Source organism: Pomacea canaliculata, linkage group LG9 (assembly GCF_003073045.1).
Source record: "Pomacea canaliculata isolate SZHN2017 linkage group LG9, ASM307304v1, whole genome shotgun sequence".
Lineage (NCBI taxonomy): Eukaryota > Metazoa > Mollusca > Gastropoda > Architaenioglossa > Ampullariidae > Pomacea > Pomacea canaliculata.
In genome coordinates, this window is record NC_037598.1 from 4,040,880 (window position 1) to 4,060,413 (window position 19,534).

Genomic DNA, 19,534 nt, shown 5'->3' on the forward strand with positions numbered 1-19,534 from the left:
TTTACTTTTCTTGTGCAACAATTTACACAGATCCGGCACATTTAGACAGCTCAGAAACATTCACTCAGACGATAGATATAAAGAATTAACTCAGGAGAAAAATAAAGGACGTGTATTTCTTTCTGGGTGGTCGAGATTCAACGCCATCTCAATAAACCAAATACCCAAAGTTTCATTTCATTCACTGCATCATTAAACTTTCACAAAATACATTTCCGGATGAGTCCTTATGCTTTTGTCAGTGTATGCTGCTCAAAATTGTTCCTGTTGATAAAGTCGATGAAACAAACTGATACACCTAACCCTTAATTACTAGCATAAAACTCCTCTGGGTGTCACGTGTCGATAACAGCGTGAAGAAGGAACTTGACGATAGTTTGCACACCGTGACGACGGCGTCACTTGAGCACGTGACAAAACGTGGATCCCGTCTTCATTATACTCTCAGACTTTGACAAGGGCTTTGCCAATGTTTCCGCCCCGTAAGAGCGAGATGAAGGCGTTGGGCATGTTTTCAAATCCTTCCGTGACGGTTTCTTTGTATTTAATCTTCCCCTGTAATACAAAACAAAAAACAAAAAAAAAACAATAGAATAAAAGGTCAGAAAACTCACAGGTTTCATATTACTTAACTATAGTCACCCGACCGTAGTTCACAATGTTTGTCGTGGGGGAGAGAAATGACACAGCGTTTTCAGGAACAAAAGTGGGTCAGTCATTGTGTGTTCGTTTTGCTGAGGTACGTGAGGACTAGCTGTGAGGGTTCAAGTGACCTCATCATGACAAGTAGGTGAATGTACTTTTCTAACCCATGACGAAACCTACAGAGTTTACCTGTCTGAACTGCTCTTCACTTTAGTCATGTCAGAGTGTGACATACTCTGTGACTTACTCTTAATAATCTTGGTCAGGCTGATACATTTACGATCTTTCTGGAACATTTACCTCTGACTTAACGGTAATATCTCGATCATGTCGATATACTTACCTCTCCTACTCAACAGCAATATGTCGGTCATATATATATATACTTATTTCTCTGATTCACCAGCACATCTCGGTCATATCGATACACTTACCTCTCTGACCCACCGCAGCATCTCACTCAGGCCTTCCGCAAAGCGCTTGACGTGAGCGCCGATGATGAATCCGCGGATGTTCAGCTCCTTGTAGATGACAAACTTTGCGATGCTTCGCTCTGAGAACAGAAATGAGTGGCGATGATACAATAAACTACCTTTTATCACTATTAGTCACAAATTGTCTGCACAAGTAGATCATTAGCTGAAATTAGTTTGCTTCCTGCAACTGTCAATCTCCGTCTAAATCTTCTGCTACTGATAATCCTTGGCGTTTTCTCTCAGCTCACCTGTTGAAACTGTTACTACCTGTTGTATTACACACGATCAGTCTCATTACATCTTTCGGCTGTCTCTGTGAGTTTTAATCTCACTTGTATTATTGGTCTCCGCTCACCTGCTGTCACTGTTAATCTCATCAGTCCCTGAAAATTTCTGTTCACCTGTAATAGGCATCAATATCTCACCTGTTCTTTCGTCCTCCGATTTATTGTAAGAAGAAACAGATCCGCATGCGACAATTCGTCCGCCAAACTTGATGTGACTTTTCAGGACATCATAGGTGAAGTCTCCACCCACCTGTACAAAACGCTTTTCTGTTATATTTTTGACTAAGATGCAACTGTTCAGTCTGCACCCTCCTCATCCCCTGCTTCCCACACAAACTGGTTTTCTTTTTCCAAATGTGCATGCATGCATGGAGCGATCGTGCATGCATCTGTGTGAACATTCGCACCTTCATCACTCTGTGTGTCCGCCGTGTCAGTGAGTGCTTGAGGAAGAGTGAGAGGAAAAGTGCATTTCTATTTTTCTTTTTACAACTTCATGACATAATCAGCCATGTTTCCTCAGAGTTCATACTCTGGGTTCAATCAAAAACAGAAAAGGTCTCTCACTTTTCTATTTCTCGCTTCGTCACTACCGCCCCTGGGAGACTGACTGACTGACCGACAGAGACAGAGACAGATAGCTAGGTAGATGGAGTTACCTACGTTGTCAAAATACACATCCACTCCCTCAGGTGCAAACTCTGTCAGCGCGTCGTCGACTGTTTGTGTCTTGTAGTTGAACACGTGATCAAAGCCGATCTCTTTCAGCCAATCGCATTTCTCGTCGCTTCCAGCGGAGCCGATGACTTTGCAGCCCTGAAAAATAGAAATCAGAAACGATGTATTTCTATCTGAATATCCTATAAAATAAAGCCTCCACACGTGTGATTTTTGTTTTAGTATAATTGAGGAGCAGAGTTTTTTTTTTGTTTTTTTTTTTGGGGTGTTTGTACGTTTGGTTCTGATGTGCTGACTTTTTTCCAGTGAACAAAGCAGATTCCTTACATTATCTCCCTTGATGTATTAATTAAGGTATTACAGACATTTACAGGTGTTTCTAAGGTGTCTGCTGTAAACAAAAAAAAAACACTGAGGAGAAAGTGGAGAACTGACTTTGATCTTGGCGATCTGTCCAACCACACTGCCCACAGCTCCTGCTGCTGCGCTGACCAGCACCGTCTCGCCGGCCTTGACTTCACCTCGCTCCAGCAATCCGAAATAAGCTGTCAGTCTAAATAAGTAGACACAATGAAATAAGGTCGGAAAGTATGAGCTTCATGGTGATAGTCTTGTCTCCAGCCTAGTTCATACAACCAAATATTGAATCAGATTATTGTCACACCTTGATAACTAATTAACTCAAGCATTCCTAACTCACAAACAAATAAAACACAAAAAGCAAACATATAAATCCTGACTCACCCTGGCATTCCCAAGCAGCCAATGGCCAAAGAAGGTGACAGTTCACCAAAGTCCGGAAGGGATTTTACAATTGGACCGAGGAAAGTGTTCTCCTCGGTGTTGGACACCAAAGAATGTGTTCTCCACCCGGTGTACGCCAGCACAAGAGTGCCTTCCGGGAAGTTGGAGTTGTTGCTTACTTTGATTCTTTCGACAAAAAAGATCGAAACAAATTGGCATGTGGCAAAAATGTGTCACAACACTAAAGACGATTTTGAGAGAATTCACCCAACATTGTGTTTACTCGTTCTATCTGTAATATGTTAAATTAATATTAGAGAAAACAGAGTAAGATATTTATTTTTATAGGAAACGTTCCGAATGTATTATATATCGACCTCCGGTAAGAGCGGTACTGTTTCACCAAAATCATGAGGTAATATGTAAAATCTTGAAAACATTACTTCCCTTGGAAACATTGAATAAATGTTTTGAATAACTAGGATGTCAGAGGTCATTTTGTAAATAATAACTGCGCAAATGTCACGAAAAGTGCCGTATTCTGATAGTTACAAAACACTTTTACATCAGTTTGAATGCTTACACCTCGCATATCTGTGGCTCAAAATGGGTTCAAAGGTTAACATAAGCTACAGACTACAGTTACACCAGCGCTACATAGATAAACCACATATATCTATATCTAATATTTCCTTGCCTTCCGACTTGCTCGCCAATGAGGGTCTCTCCAGCTTCGTATGACCTCCATCTGAGAGGAAAACATACTGACAGTAGACAGGTGTAGACGACACTGGTTTTATAAAAAAAAAGTTTCTAAATATTCGCCCTTCTTTGGTTGAGCCTTTAATATAAACGTGCCACGTACACCTCTGACATCTGTGGATGTTTGTAAAGTTGTATTTCGAGAAAGGAATGGAGTTATTCCCTCAGTTTGGGAAATAATATTGTACCAAGGATTCCAAAACAATGCACCCACCTAGATGTATGCTTCTGATTACAGTCACCAAAGAATTTAATTGTAATAAATCCTGACATGTTTTCTAACAGATTGGTGTGCAGCTGTACATCCAGAGGCCATGATGGTGTGATCACATGCATCTAAAATCACACTGAAACATTTCAGCAGTTTCCACTCACCTCATGTAGGGATCCACGGTCAGATACAGCGCTTCCACCAAAACCTCTGAAAAAAGAGACATCCGTTGGTTATTTTGTTTCAGACACATTAGCTTATCATCACTAAACCCCTCCCCACATTACCTTACCACGAACCTGTGGTTGCTGCTTTGACAGAAGTCGTGGTCGCTGGAAGAGGTTCAGACAGGGGAGGAAGCCTATCGTCGCCCGTAGCATGCGCGAATCCTTGGGTTCAGATCTCATCTCGGGCATGCTGTTTTGGTGGGGGTTTTTTTCTCCATGTAGCATCAGTTTACAGTGCTGGATGCTTTGCCGAATATAACCTTCGTTGATGGTTTAGCGGGAAAACAAGTCTCCCCCACCCAACTCTCTAAAGTCTTTCTTTCTCTGGTGGCAGTGATCCTATTGTTGACCGTTCAGCTCGTGACATCAACTAACTTGGCTCGTGTTTCTTAGTTGGAAATGTTTGTTTGTACGAGATGTTCTCTCGTTCACTTACCACACAAGACTTGCACGTGAATACGAAATTCTCGAGCATTCGTTCAGCAGGGAAGGAAGCGGACAGCGGAAAGTTCTCATCCGTGCTAGGATGGTGCATGTAATCCTACTGTGCTGATGAGCCGGTAAAGCGACACCCACCGAGGATACAATGGAGATCCACTTGCCAGGCCTCACCCGTGGGGAGAGCTCACGACCTTACAGACAAGAGACCCCCTGTTGACCTCCGTGTCGGCTGTCATGATCTTAGGAGGAAGGGTGTGTGTGTTGGTTTGGCCTTAGTGATAGCGTATGCTCACAGTATTTCTTCACAGAGAGAAAGATGGGTGCAGTCACGGTTGAGAAAGTCAGTCTTGCATGCAAAGTACATTTATGCGCCTCTGTGTTCATGAAACTGAAGATATTAAATATCCACGATCTGTACGATACTGAAACACCTGCCACATGCCTGCATTGTGTGTGTTTACATGGCTGTATTCTTTGATTGTCTGGCTGTTCGTTTATTCGGAGGTAAAAAAAATTAAGAATTATAAAGAGAAGCAGTCAGCACCCTGTCAATGGCGACTTGTCCGATTTGTCGCACAATCTCTAACGCACAACACTCTGTCTGTGTGCTAGGCTTCAACTGCGGTTTGACCTTTTTTTCGTTTGAAAAATACCTGCCCCAGTAATTACAGTACTCACCTCCTGGCTTCAGAGCTGTGGGAATTTCCTCTTCCACAAGTTGGAAGTCAGACATCTTGGGTTCTCCTTCGAACATTTTCGCAACGGTCCATCGCTTACTTTTGACCGACATCTTTCTACAAGTAGAGGAGAGGGGTGAGACCGGTGCAACGGACAACAGACGAGTTCGCTGGAAGCACCACTGCCAGGTGCAACTACACGCTTGCAAGGCAGACGTGAAATAGGTTAGTGCGCATGACTGTACACCCGACCGGAAGTAAGAGGCATGCGCAACCACCACCGAGCGTTACGCATAAGTGCTCTTCCCTTTACACGCCGATTACCGCCCTTGGGGAGGGGGGTTGAGCCCAAACCGCGTCGGTATATCAAAACCCGGGGTGTCCAGCTGGAAACTTGGGGTGTCCTGTCTGTTGTGGGGTGTAGTGCAATGTGGGAATGTCAGGTGAGTGCAGCCTCGCCCATGTTTGTTTCCATGACTTCGCACTGACGCTAACAGAGAATCCTTGCTGACCTCTCCCTGATAGTGAGGTAGTGACATTGCAATTGTTATCAACACCTTGGCGAAGTGCATGTCATGTTAAGCTGTTTTTCTTATCATAGTGTGAGCTTTTTTCGTTTTTTATTTGTTTGTTGTTGTTTTTGGCTTTGCTTTGGTTTTGTTTTGTTTTGTTTTTCTGGCTTTTTTTAAAGAACTGCACTCTGTAAATCATTGTTAATAAAAATAACTTTTTGCTTTCATTTTATATTTATTGTAATCTACATATTTTCATTTTTTGAATAACATGTTCTTTCGTCAAACTTTATCGTCAACAGGTTTGATAACTAAGTGCTCTAAGGGACGTCACTTGACAGGCAAATGTCATCAATTGTGGGTGTCAGGGGAAGACAAATGGAGGATGATGACTTCTCAGGCTTTGACGACAGCTTTGCCAGTGTTACCTCCCCTGAACAGCGAGATGAAGGCGCTGGGCATGTTCTCGAACCCATCCGTGATGGTTTCTTTGTACTGCAGCTTGCCCTGTGTAACACATTGCATCAGGAACTCAGACAGAACCAGAGGGCAGTGGCTGGATCTGATACACAAACTTTGAGTCTTTGTGTGAGTACATGTTTGTGTGAGTGTACGTGTGTTTGTTTGTGCCTGTGTGTGTGTGCGCGCGCGCGTGCACGTGCATGTTTGTGTCTGTGCATTCTTTGGTGTTCTGAACACTATTATCGTGGTTTTACAAAGATCGTCAGACACCCTACATCAGACAAGTTCTCTCTCGCATTTCAGTCAGCTTACAATAGTTCTAACTTTCGTAACTCACTTCTTTAACCCACTGCAGCAGTTCTGTCACACCTTCGGTAAAACGCTTGGTGTAAGCGATGACCATGATACCGAGGATAGTCAGCTGCTTGTAGATGATGAACCCCTTAGTGCTGCGTTCTGAAAAAGGGAAGGAAATTACGACCTGACTGTATGCGCAGCCAACCGTTTGACGAAAAAAGAAGAGAAAAGCTAAGATGATGATGATGACGATGAGGAGGAGGAGGAGGAGGAGGAGGAGGATAATTGTTATTGTTTGTGATACCTATTCTCTCTTTATCGTTGTAATTAGATATCGAGCCACAGGCGATAATCCTCCCTCCGAACTTCATGTGACTTTTCATGACATCATAGGCGAAGTCTCCGCCCACCTGAACAAATTGTAGAAACACCAAATACAGACTTGGCTAACCCCAGCTGATTTACAAGGAACACCCTTTGCAACAACAACAACAACAACAACAACAACAACAACAACAACAACAACAAACACAGACATTTCCACATACTACATATGCACACAGTCATCAGCAAACACAACCCAGAACTTGTATTGTCAGTAATATTACAGTCGTTCTATCTGTGGTGAAGGAAAACATATATAACATATATAAGATATATGCTTGAACCGTTCTGTGTAAATAGTAGACAACTATAGAGCTGAAGTGAGTGCGCATGTTGTCAAGTTAGTATTGGTTTAACGATTAATGTTGCTAAATGTATTTTTAACGTATATGAGCGTCGACTGATGCTAGTGAAAAGTAATTTGTCTCAGAAGAATTAAAAAAAAAAGTCAAAGTCAGTGTTTGTGGTTCGTCGAAATACTGTGCACTTGTCACGAGTGTGTGTGTGTGTGAGGAGGACGTGACAAAGACGTTAGTTACGTTGTCAAAGTACAAGTCCACTCCCTCCGGGGCAAACTCCTTCAGAGCTTCGTCTACCGTCCTCTCCTTGTAGTTGAACACGTGATCAAAGCCCACCTCCTTCAGCCACTCGCATTTATCCCGGCTGCCAGCAGACCCGATCACTTTCAGTCCCTGAAACATTATTTTTAAAGAATTAACAACGGTTTGTAAATTCTGCTCAGGGCGATGCAAAAGCGCATGATGAAAGTAGAAACGAAGTAACGATGACAATATCTGTTCATTACAGAATAATTCCCCAAATGATGTGTGTTTGATTTTAGATAAAAAGCGTGTGAACACGTTCAGAAGAAATGGGATACAACTATTTACAGAATATGCAATGGAATTTAGGAACGCGATTTTTGATAGAAAATTATTGTTGTTGTTGTCATAAAAGCACTGACTTTGATCTTGCCGATCTGTCCCACAATGCTGCCCACAGCTCCAGCCGCCCCACTGACCAGCAGAGTCTCCCCAGGTTTGGGGTTGCCGCGGTCCAGCAGCCCGAAGTAGGCTGTAAGCCTGCAGCCAGCAACACCACCTTCTTCAGACATCATTCATTCACCAAAACCCATCCATGGATCTTATCTTAACATACGATGTCAAGGCCTCTCATGTGAGCGCATCCAAGGCAAACAAAAAAATAAATAATTAATTGAAAAGCAGATAAACGGACCTACCCTGTCAATCCCAGGCATCCAATTCCCAGGGAAGGCGACAGGTCTCCAAAATCTGGCAGCAAACGCACCCCCAAACCAAAGACAATCTCTTCCTCGGGGTGAGGCACTAGGGTGTGGGAGCGCCACCCTAGAAACGCCAGAACAAGCGCTCCCTCTGGGAAGTTTGGGTTGTTGCTGACTTTGACTCTGTCGACACGAATAACAAAAGCCGGGTAGGGAGCTGGAAAACGATGAAGTTCCTTTATTTGCCACGACTTTCAAATCAAATTTAAATGCTGATGATGAAGGTGATCAACGTTTACAGGATTGACTCAATGAAAATGCAATGTTGTGCAATGTTATGCAATGTCATTGCCCTCCTCTCTTTCTACATGCCGTTCGGTCTTAGAAGGTCGGCAACAGAAGAGGACTCGTGGTCAGCCAGATGTCTGGACGTTTCGCTTCAATCATGGCTATTTCTAACCCCTTAACAAACTGGCCGTTCGCTTTCGCCTGCAAATTCTGGATCCTCGCGGCGTATTCGTCGACCACCTCATCACGTCGCTGTCGGCAATTGTAGAAACTGGCGAGTATTGTCGACATCTTTCCGTTCGCCTACGCCTCCACTAGGACACCCAAGATCTTTCTAGGCGTATCTATTGCGACATGCGGGAGCATCATAACTCGACGTCTGGCAGGTCCCTCCAGCACGCTCAAGATGTAACCACGAGCCGCATTCTGACACATCGGGTTTATGGCGAGAGCTAACTCGACCTCTCTTTCAATCTCGTCGACACTCGTTGGCCCACCGGCAAACTACTGAAAGCGGACTAACTAGTATGCTCGTAGAGCCTCTGCTGTGTTGTCGTCCTCTGCAAACATTGTGCACCTCTCTGCTGACACTCATCCTGCTCTCAGCGCCAAAGATGGAACCGAGAGTTGGTGTGTGTGTGGGGGGGGGGGTAGCGTATGTGACGACAACAAACGTCCAGCACTCAAACAAGGCAGAAACAGTCAGCAGGTGTGCGCCAACACTAGTCCCGCCAAAACTAGCAACAACTCCGGTCTACCCGCCCTCTACAAATCCATAGAGCACTGAAACAGATGTTGACAAATATTTGGTGTGCACAGGAACGTAATGTTCTGCCACAAATACCATCCGGACTGGAGGCCTTGCGAATATTCACTCGCTGAAACAGCTCCACAAACTACTCATGACAAATCTCAACCTTCTGTACAGGGTGAAGAGAGCTACGCACATCTTTCATTTGCACTGAGAAGTCATGAGACTCGAAACGAGCAAAGAAATCATTCCGAGCATTAGGCAGGGCCGTACTCTCAACGCCTCAGATCGAGATTTTGGCTTTCGACCACTTACTCCGATCGTCAATATTGGCCATGTTATTGAGTCCCTGCCAAGCTACTCGGATGTCACCTGTAGCAAACTGAGACTTGACCCAACGGATAGCATCACTGACCTCTCTATGGACCAATTTTCTGTCGTGGGCAGAACCCGTGAAGAACACATGTTTCTTTTTGTTAAGCAGTGCTTTTAGGCCTTTGGTCACCCAAGGTTTGTTGTTAGGATAAACATAAACTGCTTTGATGGATCGGTGCAATCTACACTTTTTTACTCCTAACTTTTACTCCTAACTGTGTGTTAAATGTCTGTATGAGTATGTGAGCAAAGACAAATTTCTGTCCTGGGTGTCCTGCACAGACAATAAAGTCTGTTTTGATTTGATTTTGATTTTGATGTTGTGTATCACAGATTGGACATTTCTGGCTAGCATTTATATTTTTCTTTATTAATGAAACTGACAGATAATTACCCTTAACAAAGTTATTGCCACAGCAGTTAAAATGACGAACATTATCTCAACAAGTATAATTAACACGAAAACCAATATACAAGGCTGATAATACATGGATATAATAATTTATGAAATAACATATCGTCAGTTTCACATCGTTATCTACATGATAAAGATAACAAAACTATAGCTTAAATAGCATACCTGGCAATTTGTTCGCCAAACAGTGTATCGCCAATTTTATATTCTCTGATTCTGTAGTTGGACAGACAATATACAATACACTGTATGAGCCACGGACAGCAACATCCAGACTAAAAGCTTTAATAAATCTGATTGATCTTTTTATTTTAATTACGATATTGAAATACGAAACATTAATTTTATTTTGACTGCTTCTGCTGGTTTGGATTTTTGAACATATACACGAGCTTTGTTATAAGACAGCTAATTATCTACTCTCATATTTATATATGTATGTATATTGTATTTTAATGTAATTCAATTTCTAAAACTGTCCGCGTTTATGATTCTGATGCTGATAAAAAAAAATCAGCCTAGGTCCATTCACTTTATACAATTAACGTAGCGTGTACATGTACCCTTGAGTACACGGGTACCTAGGAACGTCCTTTAAAGTAACAGGGTGACTCACCTCATGTAGGGGTCGACTGTCAGGTACAGAGCCTCTAGAAGGATTGCTGCAATAAAACAACTCCCAGTATTTTAGTGAATACCAATAACTGAATTTTAATTTAAAAATCATCGCAGATTGTTTGTGTGTGTGTGTTTTTTTTTTTAAGGCAGATATTAAAATAACATAGGAAACGATCGAAAAGGTCGAAGGATAATTATAACTTAGCTACTTACCTCCAGGTGTTAAAGCGGTGGACAGCTCTTCATCCACCAACTTAAAGTCGGATACTTTGGGTTCGCCATCAAACTGTTTAGCAAGTGTCCACTTCTTGGCGATGGTGGTCATGGTGGCAAGTTTCTGGCTGACAGGGTGGCCGGTGCAGCAGAAACTGACGGTGAACTCGGGTGGGGGCAAAGACCAAACCCGATAAATTGCGACACTCCAGGAGGGTTAGATATCGACGTTGATATGCAGCGAATAGCCCCGAGTACTGTTCAAAAGTTATTAGTCATTATTTTGGTGGGTACATATAACGACTGTGATAAACGTTAATCATAAGCTGATAATATAAATCAAGTCCTGTTGTTTCATGGGGTCATATTTTTGTTCATGAAAGGCATGACACTTACCAGGAAAATAAACCAAAGCTTACGACTACAGTGTTTTTGTTTAATCTTTTCTTTTTGCGAGTAGTATAGCTCGCGGCGTACCCCAATGAAGTGTTTCAGCGCCTGTGTGACGTATGACGCTTGCGAGGCAGACGTGAAATAGGTTGGTGCGCATGACTGTACACCCGACCGGAAGTACAAGGCATGCGCAACCACCACCGAGCGTTACGCATTAGTGCTCTTCCCTTTACACGCCGATTACCGCCCTTGGGGAGGGGATTGAGCCCAAACCGCGTCGGTATATCAAAACCCGGGGTGTCCAGCTGGAAACTTGGGGTGTCCTGACTGTTGTGGGGTGTAGTGCAATGTGGGAATGTCAGGTGAGTGCAGCCTCGCCCATGTTTGTTTCCATGACTTCACACTGACCGCTAATAGAGAATCTTTGCTGACCTCTCCCTGATACAGGATCGACCCTGACAGAGCAAAATTGTGAAAACAATAACTTACCTGTAAAAGTGTCTGTAGATGCAAACATTGTACAACTGAGTGAAGAGAGGGGACTTTTTTTGTTGAAGTGTATAGTTAACATTACCTTTATTTTTAGGTTTTTGCAGCCTCTTTAACTGATATCCAATTTATTTGTGGTTTTTGCTTCCCAGGTAAGCAGCAACATCCCGTCACCAGTCTCGCATGTCGAGACTGTGTATATCAACCCCCAGTCTTTTTAATATCATGACGGGGGACATTCTGATGATGACGGACACCTGGCGACATGTTCAGGATGTTGATGCGCACATCGCTGAACTGAGGCCTGTTGGTTACACCAGAGAGAATAGATATATATATTTTTTTTCTCTGGTTACACCTTCCACTCGAATTCTACTGTTGACTCGATCGCGAGGTAGTGACATCACAATTTTTATCAACAACACCTAGTCGAACTGCATGTCATGTTAAGCTGGGTTTTTTTTTTTTTAATCATAGTGTGGGCTTTTTTCGTTTTTTATTTGTTTGTTTGTTTTTTTACTTTGCCTTGTTTTTTGTTTTGTTTTGTTTTTGTTTTTTTAAAGAATTGCACTATGTAAATCATTATTAATAAAAATATCTTTTTGCTTTCATTGTACTGTAAATTTATTGTGATCTACACAAGATAACACTTATTTTCATTTTTTGAATAACATGTTCTTTCGTCAAACTTTATCGTCAACAGGTTTGACAACTAAGTGCTCTAAGGGACGTCACTTGACAGGCAAATGTCATCAATTGTGGGTGTCAAGGGAAGACAAATGGAGGATGATGACTTCTCAGGCTTTGACGACAGCTTTGCCAGTGTTACCTCCCCTGAAAAGCGAGATGAAGGCGCTGGGCATGTTCTCGAACCCATCCGTGATGGTTTCTTTGTACTGCAGCTTGCCCTGTGTAACATTGCATCAGGAACTCAGACAGAACCAGACGGCAGTGGCTGGATCTGATACACAAACTTTGAGTCTTTGTGTGAGTACATGTTTGTGTGAGTGTACGTGTGTTTGTTTGTGCCTGTGTGTGTGTGAGCGCGCGCGCCTGCAAGTGCATGTTTGTGTCTGTGCATTCTTTTGTGTTCTGAACACTATTATCGTGGTTTTACAAAGATCGTCAGACACCCTACATCAGACAAGTTCTCGCTCGCATTTCAATCAGCTTACAATCGTTCTAACTTTCGTAACTCACTTCTTTAACCCACTGCAGCAGTTCTGTCACTCCTTCGGTAAAACGCTTGGTGTAAGCGTTGACGATGATACCGAGGATAGTCAGCTGCTTGTAGATGATGAACGCCTTAGTGCTGCGTTCTGAAAAAGGGAAGAAAATTACGACCTGACTGTACGCACAGCCAATCGTTTGACGAAAAAGAAGAGAAAAGCTGAGATGATGATGACGATGATGACGACGACGATGATGATGATGAGGAGGAGGAGAATGAAGATGAGGAGGAGGAGGAGGAGGATGAAGATGATGATGATGAAGAGGAGGATGCCGATAATTGTTATTGTTTGTGATACCTATTCTCTCTTTATCGTTGTACTGAGATATCGAGCCACAGGCGATAATCCTCCCTCCGAACTTCATGTGACTTTTCATGACATCATAGGCAAAGTCTCCGCCCACCTGAACAAATTGTAGAAACACCAAATACAGACTTGGCTAACCCCAGCTGATTTACAAGGAACACCCTTTGCAACAACAACAACAACAACAACAACAACAACAAACACAGACATTTACACATACTACACATGCACACAGTCATCAGCAAACACAACCCAGAACTTGTATTGTCAGTAATATTACAGTCGTTCTATCTGTGGTAAAGGAAGACATATATAACATATGTAAGATATATGATTGAACCGTTCTGTGTAAATAGTAGACAACTATAGAGCTGAAGTGAGTGCGTATGTTGTAAAGTTAGTATTGGTTTAACGATTAATGTTGCTAAATGTATTTTTAACGTATATGAGCTTCGACTGATGATTGTGAAAAGTAATTTGTCTCAGAAAAAAAAAAAAAAAAAGTCGAAGTCAGTCTTTGTGGTTCTTCGAAATACTGTGCACTTGTCATGAGTGTGTGTGTGTGAGGAGGACGTGACAAAGACGTTAGTTACGTTGTCAAAGTACAAGTCCACTCCCTCCGGGGCAAACTCCTTCAGAGCTTCGTCTACCGTCCTCTCCTTGTAGTTGAACACGTGATCAAAGCCCACCTCCTTCAGCCACTCGCATTTATCCCGGCTGCCAGCAGACCCGATCACTTTCAGTCCCTGAAACATTATTTTTAAAGGATTAATAACGGTTTGTAAATTCTGTTCAGGGAGATGCAAAAGCGCATGATGAAAGTAGAAACGAAGTAACGATGACAATATCTGTTCATTACAGAATAACTCCAAAAATAATATGTGTTGGATTTTAGATAAAAAGCGTGTGAACACGTTCAGAAGAAATGGGATACAACTATTTACAGAATATGCAATGGAATTTAGGAACGCGATTTTTGATAGAAAATTATTATTTTTGTTGTCATAAAAGCACTGACTTTGATCTTGCCGATCTGTCCCACAACGCTGCCCACAGCTCCAGCCGCCCCACTGACCAGCAGAGTCTCCCCAGGCTTGGGGTTGCCGCGGTCCAGCAGCCCGAAGTAGGCTGTAAGCCTGCAGCCAGCAACACCACCTTCTTCAGACATCATTCATTCACAAAAACCCATCCATGGATCTTACCTTAACATACGATGTCAATGCCTCTCATGTGAGTGCACCCAAAGCAAATAAAAAAATAAATAAATAAATAAAAAGCAGATAAACGGACCTACCCTGGCATTCCCAGGCATCCAATTCCCAGGGAAGGCGACAGGTCTCCAAAGTCTGGCAGCAGACGCACCCCCAAACCAGAGACAATCTCTTTCTCGGGGTGAGGCACTAGGGTGTGGGAGCGCCACCCTAGAAACGCCAGAACAAGCGCTCCCTCTGGGAAGTTTGGGTTGTTGCTGACTTTGACTCTGTCGACAAGAAGAACAAAAGTCGGGTAGGGAGCTGGAAGATGACGAAGTTCCTTGTTTGCCACGACTTTCAAATCAAATTTAAATGCTGATGATGCTACTGATGATGAAGGTGATCCACGTTTAAAGGATTGACTCAATGCAAAACAATGTTGTGTATCACAGATTGGACATTTCTGGCTAGCATTTATATTTTTCTTTATTTATGACACTGACAGATTCGGATAATTACCCTTAACAAAGTTATAGCCACAGCAGTTACAACGGCGAACATTTTCTCAACAAGTATAATTAACAAGAAAACCAATATACAAGACAGATTACACATGGCAATAATCATTTATAAAATAGCACATCGTCAACTTGACATCGTTATCTACATGATAAAGATTACAAAACTATATCTAGCTTAAATAGCATACCTGGCAATTTGTTCGCCAACCAGTGTATCGCCAATTTTATATTCTCTCATTCTGTAGTTGGACAGACAATATACAATACACTGTATGAGCCACGGACAGCAACATCCAGACTAAAAGCTTTAATAAATCTCATTGATCTTTTTATTTTAATTGCGATATTGAAATATGAATCATTAATTTTATTTTGACTGCTTCTGCTGGTTTGGATTTTTGAACATATACACGAGCTTTGTTGTAAGACAGCTAATTATCTACTCTCATATATACATGTATATTGTATTTTAATGTACAGTGGAACCTCGGTTAACGAACTTAATCCGTTCTGGAAAGCTGTTCGTTATCCGAAATGTTCGTTATCCGAAACAAGTTTTTCCATAAGAAACAAAGGAAATAGATTTAATTCGTTCCCAGCCCCTGTTGACTCGCTAATATTTGAAAGTTACAGGCTATATAGGTATTTGTTTTAGTGAGAACAGTTATAATACAATATAAATGGAGTTAAATAAACATAAAAACATTAACGAAAGCATTTAAACATCAGAAAACTTGCCGCTTTGACGGCGTGGTAGGAAGCAGGTGTGGGGAGGAAGGGTGGAATTACTGCTTGGATTCCCCCTCCATGAGCACGTGACATTATAAAATCGGGGGTGAATTCCCTTTTCTGTAGCTTTGAGGTTGAAGGACAAAACGTGTCCAGTGTCTGTTGCTTCTGTCTTTTTTTGTAAAACTCTTCGGTAATACGACATCACATATCCGACAGACGCATGCCACCTTCATACTTTGAAATCATTTCCTTTTTCAATTCATTTGTTGGCCGCTTCCTTGTCATTACCTCACTACTATTAATTGCTCTTAATCTTCTTTGTAGCCATTATTGAGGATTATCTTATTAAAATAAAGCAAAACAATCACTAAATACGAAGGAAGCGCATAGATAAGGAACGACCGATCGTAACTGTGTCTCGAGCGCGAATGATGACATGCTGGTCGGTCACGTGTGGTTCACGCGGCTGTTCGTTATCCAAAATTTTGTTCGCTATCCGAGACAAACTTTTAAAGAAATTTTTGTTCGTTATCCGAAATATTCGCTATCCGAGGCGTTCGCTAACCGAGGTTCCACTGTAATTCAATTTCTAAAACTGTCCGCGTTTATGATTCTGATGCTGATAAAAAAATCAACCTAGGTCCATTCACTTTATACAAATAACGTAGCGTGTACATGTACCCTTGAGTACACGGGTACCTAGGAATGTCCTGTCTTTAAAGTAACAGGGTGACTCACCTCATGTAGGGGTCGACTGTCAGGTACAGAGCCTCTAGAAGGATTGCTGCAATAAAACAACTCCCAGTATTTTAGTGAATACCCATGACTGAATTTTAATTTTGAAAAACATCGCGGATTGTTTGTGTGTTTTTTTAAAGGCAGACATTAAAATAACATAAGAAAAGATCTAGAAAGTCGAAGGATAATAATAACTTCACTACTTACCTCCAGGTGGTAAAGCCGTGGACAGCTCTTCCTCCACCAACTTAAAGTCGGATACTTTGGGTTCGCCATCAAACTGTTTAGCAAGTGTCCACTTCTTGGCGATGGTGGTCATGGTGGCAAGTTACTGGCTGACAGGGTGGCCGGTGCAGCAGAAACTGACGGTGAACTCGGGTGGGTGCAAAGACCAAACCTGATAAATTGCGACACTCCAGGAGGGTTAGATATCCACGTTGATATGCAGCGACTAGCCCCGAGTACTGTTCAAAATTTATTAGTCATTATTTTGGTGGGTGCGTTTAACGACTGTGATAAGTGTTAATCATAAGCTGATAATTTAAATCAAGTCCTGTTGTTTCATGGGGTCATATTTTTGTTCATGAAAGGCATGACACTTACCAGGAAACCAAACCAAAGCTTACGACTACAGTGTTTTTGTTTAATCTTTTCTTTTTGCGAGTAGTATAGCTCGCGGCGTACCCCAATGAAGTGTTTCAGCGCCTGTGTGACGTATGATACCTCAACCTACCCTGGGTATATTTAACCGCTCCAGATGGAACCTGTGCAGTTCACAAATGAGGATGTCTCTCGTTTCATTATCCTGCATTGTTTTCTGAGCAGTGCACTTAATGGCTTTCTTTTTATAATGTAGTTGTTCAACTTCTTGTGTAATGTATACGAGGCTCATTCAGAAAATTCTAAACCTCACCCAGAAGGAAGGTGATAGGTGAATATTTTTGTTGTAGTAACACCAACTATAAAAAGTAATATAGACCTGTTTTAATGTGTGTGCGGGTGAGGTCCATACAAAGGTGAAGGGTAGTGCGACACATCTAAAAATAAAACAGAGGCACGAGCAGTCATAAAGTGTCTGCAAGAGAAGGTACGACACCCACGAAAATCCACGAGGACATGGTACGTACACTTGCTGACGATCCCCTTCCTGTGCAACTGTGAAGAAGTGGGCTGATTGATGAAGTCGAGCGGGGCGGGGTCAGCACAGATGACCCTCGGTCAGATCGTCGGAAAACCTCAACTACCGATGATCAAGCTGATGCCATTCAAAATGTGGTTTTGGATGACAGACTTCTTGCTGTCTGTTAGGAATAGGAAGGCAGGGATTATCGCCCTTACCCGTGTGTGAGTGACGTTGCTGCGTCGCGGTTTGACGTCATAGCCCGACGTCATCATATGACGCAATTCTAGATTCTTCATGCGGAGAAAAGAATTTGGAAGAGGGAGACAATGACAGTGACAATTCTTTATTTACGAGGGTAAAATAAGCAACTGAGCGCTCTTTTCATTTAGCCCTCGCCCTTTACAGGGAAGGAAACTAACAACATAAATGAAGTAATTAAGCATTGTAGAAAAAAATTGAAGTAAACATAAAGAAGGGTGGATAAGTACAAGGTGATGGATTGTTTTAGAAGTGATTGGAGGGCTCAGAATGAGATATATGGTTGTTATACTGGTTAATCTTATATTCACATAAAGATACCTGTGCAATAAAACGAAATGCACTCACTAGATGGCCCAGAAATGTCGTCTGCACACCTCGGCACGAATCACCATGACACAGCAAAAAAAAAAAAAAATTGTAGGTCAAATTGTTATACTCGACAGGTTAAGTGGAATGTTTTCCTGGTTATATTTACAGTTTATAGGCCAAACGACCAGATAACTCACCTTTCCCTTCCGTCGTATTCTGTGCAGGGGGAGCTCCGCTAGATAACGAGCGATTCATCAAGATGACGACTGAGAAATGTCACGTGTCTGTACTTCAGACCAGGGGTGGGGAACGTCCGTCCGTGTAAATAATGTAAATTCTGGGGACAAGCGGCAACCATTAGGGATAGAAAACAAGACAGACGGGTACACGATGAGACAGACACGTCTGCTGCCTGCGACTCGTATATTTGAGGACAGTGAGTACTAGACACTCGCTGGGAGGATAGCCGTTACAAATATGTTAGACTGAGGCAAACTACTGCGATCCCGTGATGGTGAGACGAGCTGCTGTGAGATCATGTGACATCCTAGAAACGCCACTGCAAAGTTCATATACAGAGTGTCCATCTGTCCTCGATATATAAACAAATTATTTTTTGTTGTTGTTGTTGTTGTTGTTGTTGTTGTTGTCAAAGGCAATCCTGTGCCTAGTTTGCGATGAGTCGAGCAAAATAATGAGCATCATTGCAACTCAAAACATGTAGTGTCTTAGGAGGCCAAATAAATCAGTGATCTTCAGAGGAGTTTAGTAATCACAAGTCGCTGTGACCGAGACAATATTATTGAGACGAGTTAGTGAGCGAGTTAATCGCAAAGAACCTGAAGTCTCTTGTAGAGGGGGAGCTTGTGAAAGAGTGCATGGTGGCTGCTGTGAACTTGTTAGCACCAAAGTAAAATTAATAGCAAGTGGCTGTGTGATTTCTCGGTGGACATCACCTCTCAGCCAACGTCAAGCTGCAGGGTCTAAGCCATTCAGCTTCTCAGCTCCCTGCTTTCAAATATAAAATAATTTTAAATGACTTGCTTAATTAAGGCTGTGGAAAGAGCACATCGAAAGTGGCAAAAAATAAAATAAAATAAAAGAAAGGTTCCCCTCCCTGTTTTAGACAGTCGTAACAACTGAACACGGCTGTGGTGTTCACTGCAATCTCAAGGGAAGTAAGTACAACTGGAACAACATGAAATGTCTCGAGTTACTCGCCTTTGGTCGTGCAGCTTTCTCTCAACCTGAACCAGTTGACATGTAGCAGTAAGCCTCTTATTCTGATCTTAAGCTACTACACCTGGTTACACTGGATGCAAACAATAAATAAATAAAATTTTTTAAAAAATCACTTCATATCTCTGCATACTTTTAGTTTAGATATCTCTGAAATCCCTATTATTGACTAATATAAATGTTTCCAGGTAAGTGCAACGCCGGGGGCTGAACAGATCCAAGCCTACCTGGTAAAATCACCTTCCACCTTTTGGGGCATGATTGTATTTTTTATTTTTTTTTTTATTTTTTT

The 19,534-nt window shown here is 42.2% G+C and overlaps 2 protein-coding genes across 2 annotated transcripts; both read right to left on the reverse strand.

Moving 5' to 3' along the window:
- Window positions 1-97: 97 nt before the first annotated feature.
- LOC112572501 (prostaglandin reductase 1-like) lies at window positions 98-5,453 on the reverse strand. The gene is made up of 9 exons (XM_025252214.1): window positions 5,150-5,453; window positions 3,968-4,013; window positions 3,528-3,578; window positions 2,831-3,016; window positions 2,522-2,639; window positions 2,072-2,224; window positions 1,547-1,658; window positions 1,080-1,198; window positions 98-555 (listed from the first exon to the last, which is right to left on the reverse strand). Exons 1-9 carry the CDS (start codon window positions 5,259-5,261, stop codon window positions 445-447), a joined length of 1,008 nt encoding a protein of 335 aa, XP_025107999.1. The 5' UTR covers window positions 5,262-5,453; the 3' UTR covers window positions 98-444.
- Window positions 5,454-5,875: 422 nt separating this feature from the next.
- LOC112572100 lies at window positions 5,876-17,661 on the reverse strand. Its single transcript, XM_025251631.1, has 19 exons — window positions 17,438-17,661; window positions 16,518-16,774; window positions 16,311-16,356; window positions 15,029-15,079; window positions 14,421-14,606; window positions 14,145-14,262; window positions 13,720-13,872; window positions 13,118-13,223; window positions 12,789-12,907; window positions 12,388-12,496; window positions 10,707-10,922; window positions 10,492-10,537; window positions 10,041-10,091; window positions 8,044-8,229; window positions 7,768-7,885; window positions 7,343-7,495; window positions 6,724-6,829; window positions 6,460-6,578; window positions 5,876-6,167 (listed from the first exon to the last, which is right to left on the reverse strand). Exons 2-19 carry the CDS (start codon window positions 16,627-16,629, stop codon window positions 6,057-6,059), a joined length of 2,106 nt encoding a protein of 701 aa, XP_025107416.1. The 5' UTR covers window positions 16,630-16,774; window positions 17,438-17,661; the 3' UTR covers window positions 5,876-6,056.
- Between the last annotated feature and the right edge of the window lie 1,873 nt (window positions 17,662-19,534).

Excerpts from the sequence above, each read along its gene's own strand:
- LOC112572501 (XM_025252214.1), bottom strand. The coding sequence starts at position 5,261 with ATGTCGGTCAAAAGTAAGCGATGGACCGTTGCGAAAATGTTCGAAGGA. Across the intron at positions 4,014-5,149 it reads CACAGCTCTGAAGCCAGGAG|AGGTTTTGGTGGAAGCGCTG; the intron begins GTGAGTACTGTA and ends CTCTTTTTTCAG. Across the intron at positions 556-1,079 it reads TGCTGCGGTGGGTCAGAGAG|GGGAAGATTAAATACAAAGA; the intron begins GTAAGTGTATCG and ends TTTGTATTACAG.
- LOC112572100 (XM_025251631.1), bottom strand. The coding sequence starts at position 16,629 with ATGACCACCATCGCCAAGAAGTGGACACTTGCTAAACAGTTTGATGGC. Across the intron at positions 8,230-10,040 it reads TTTGGCGAACAAATTGCCAG|AGTCAAAGTCAGCAACAACC; the intron begins GTATGCTATTTA and ends TCGTGTCGACAG. Across the intron at positions 6,830-7,342 it reads TGGACTTGTACTTTGACAAC|GTGGGCGGAGACTTCGCCTA; the intron begins GTAACTAACGTC and ends CAATTTGTTCAG.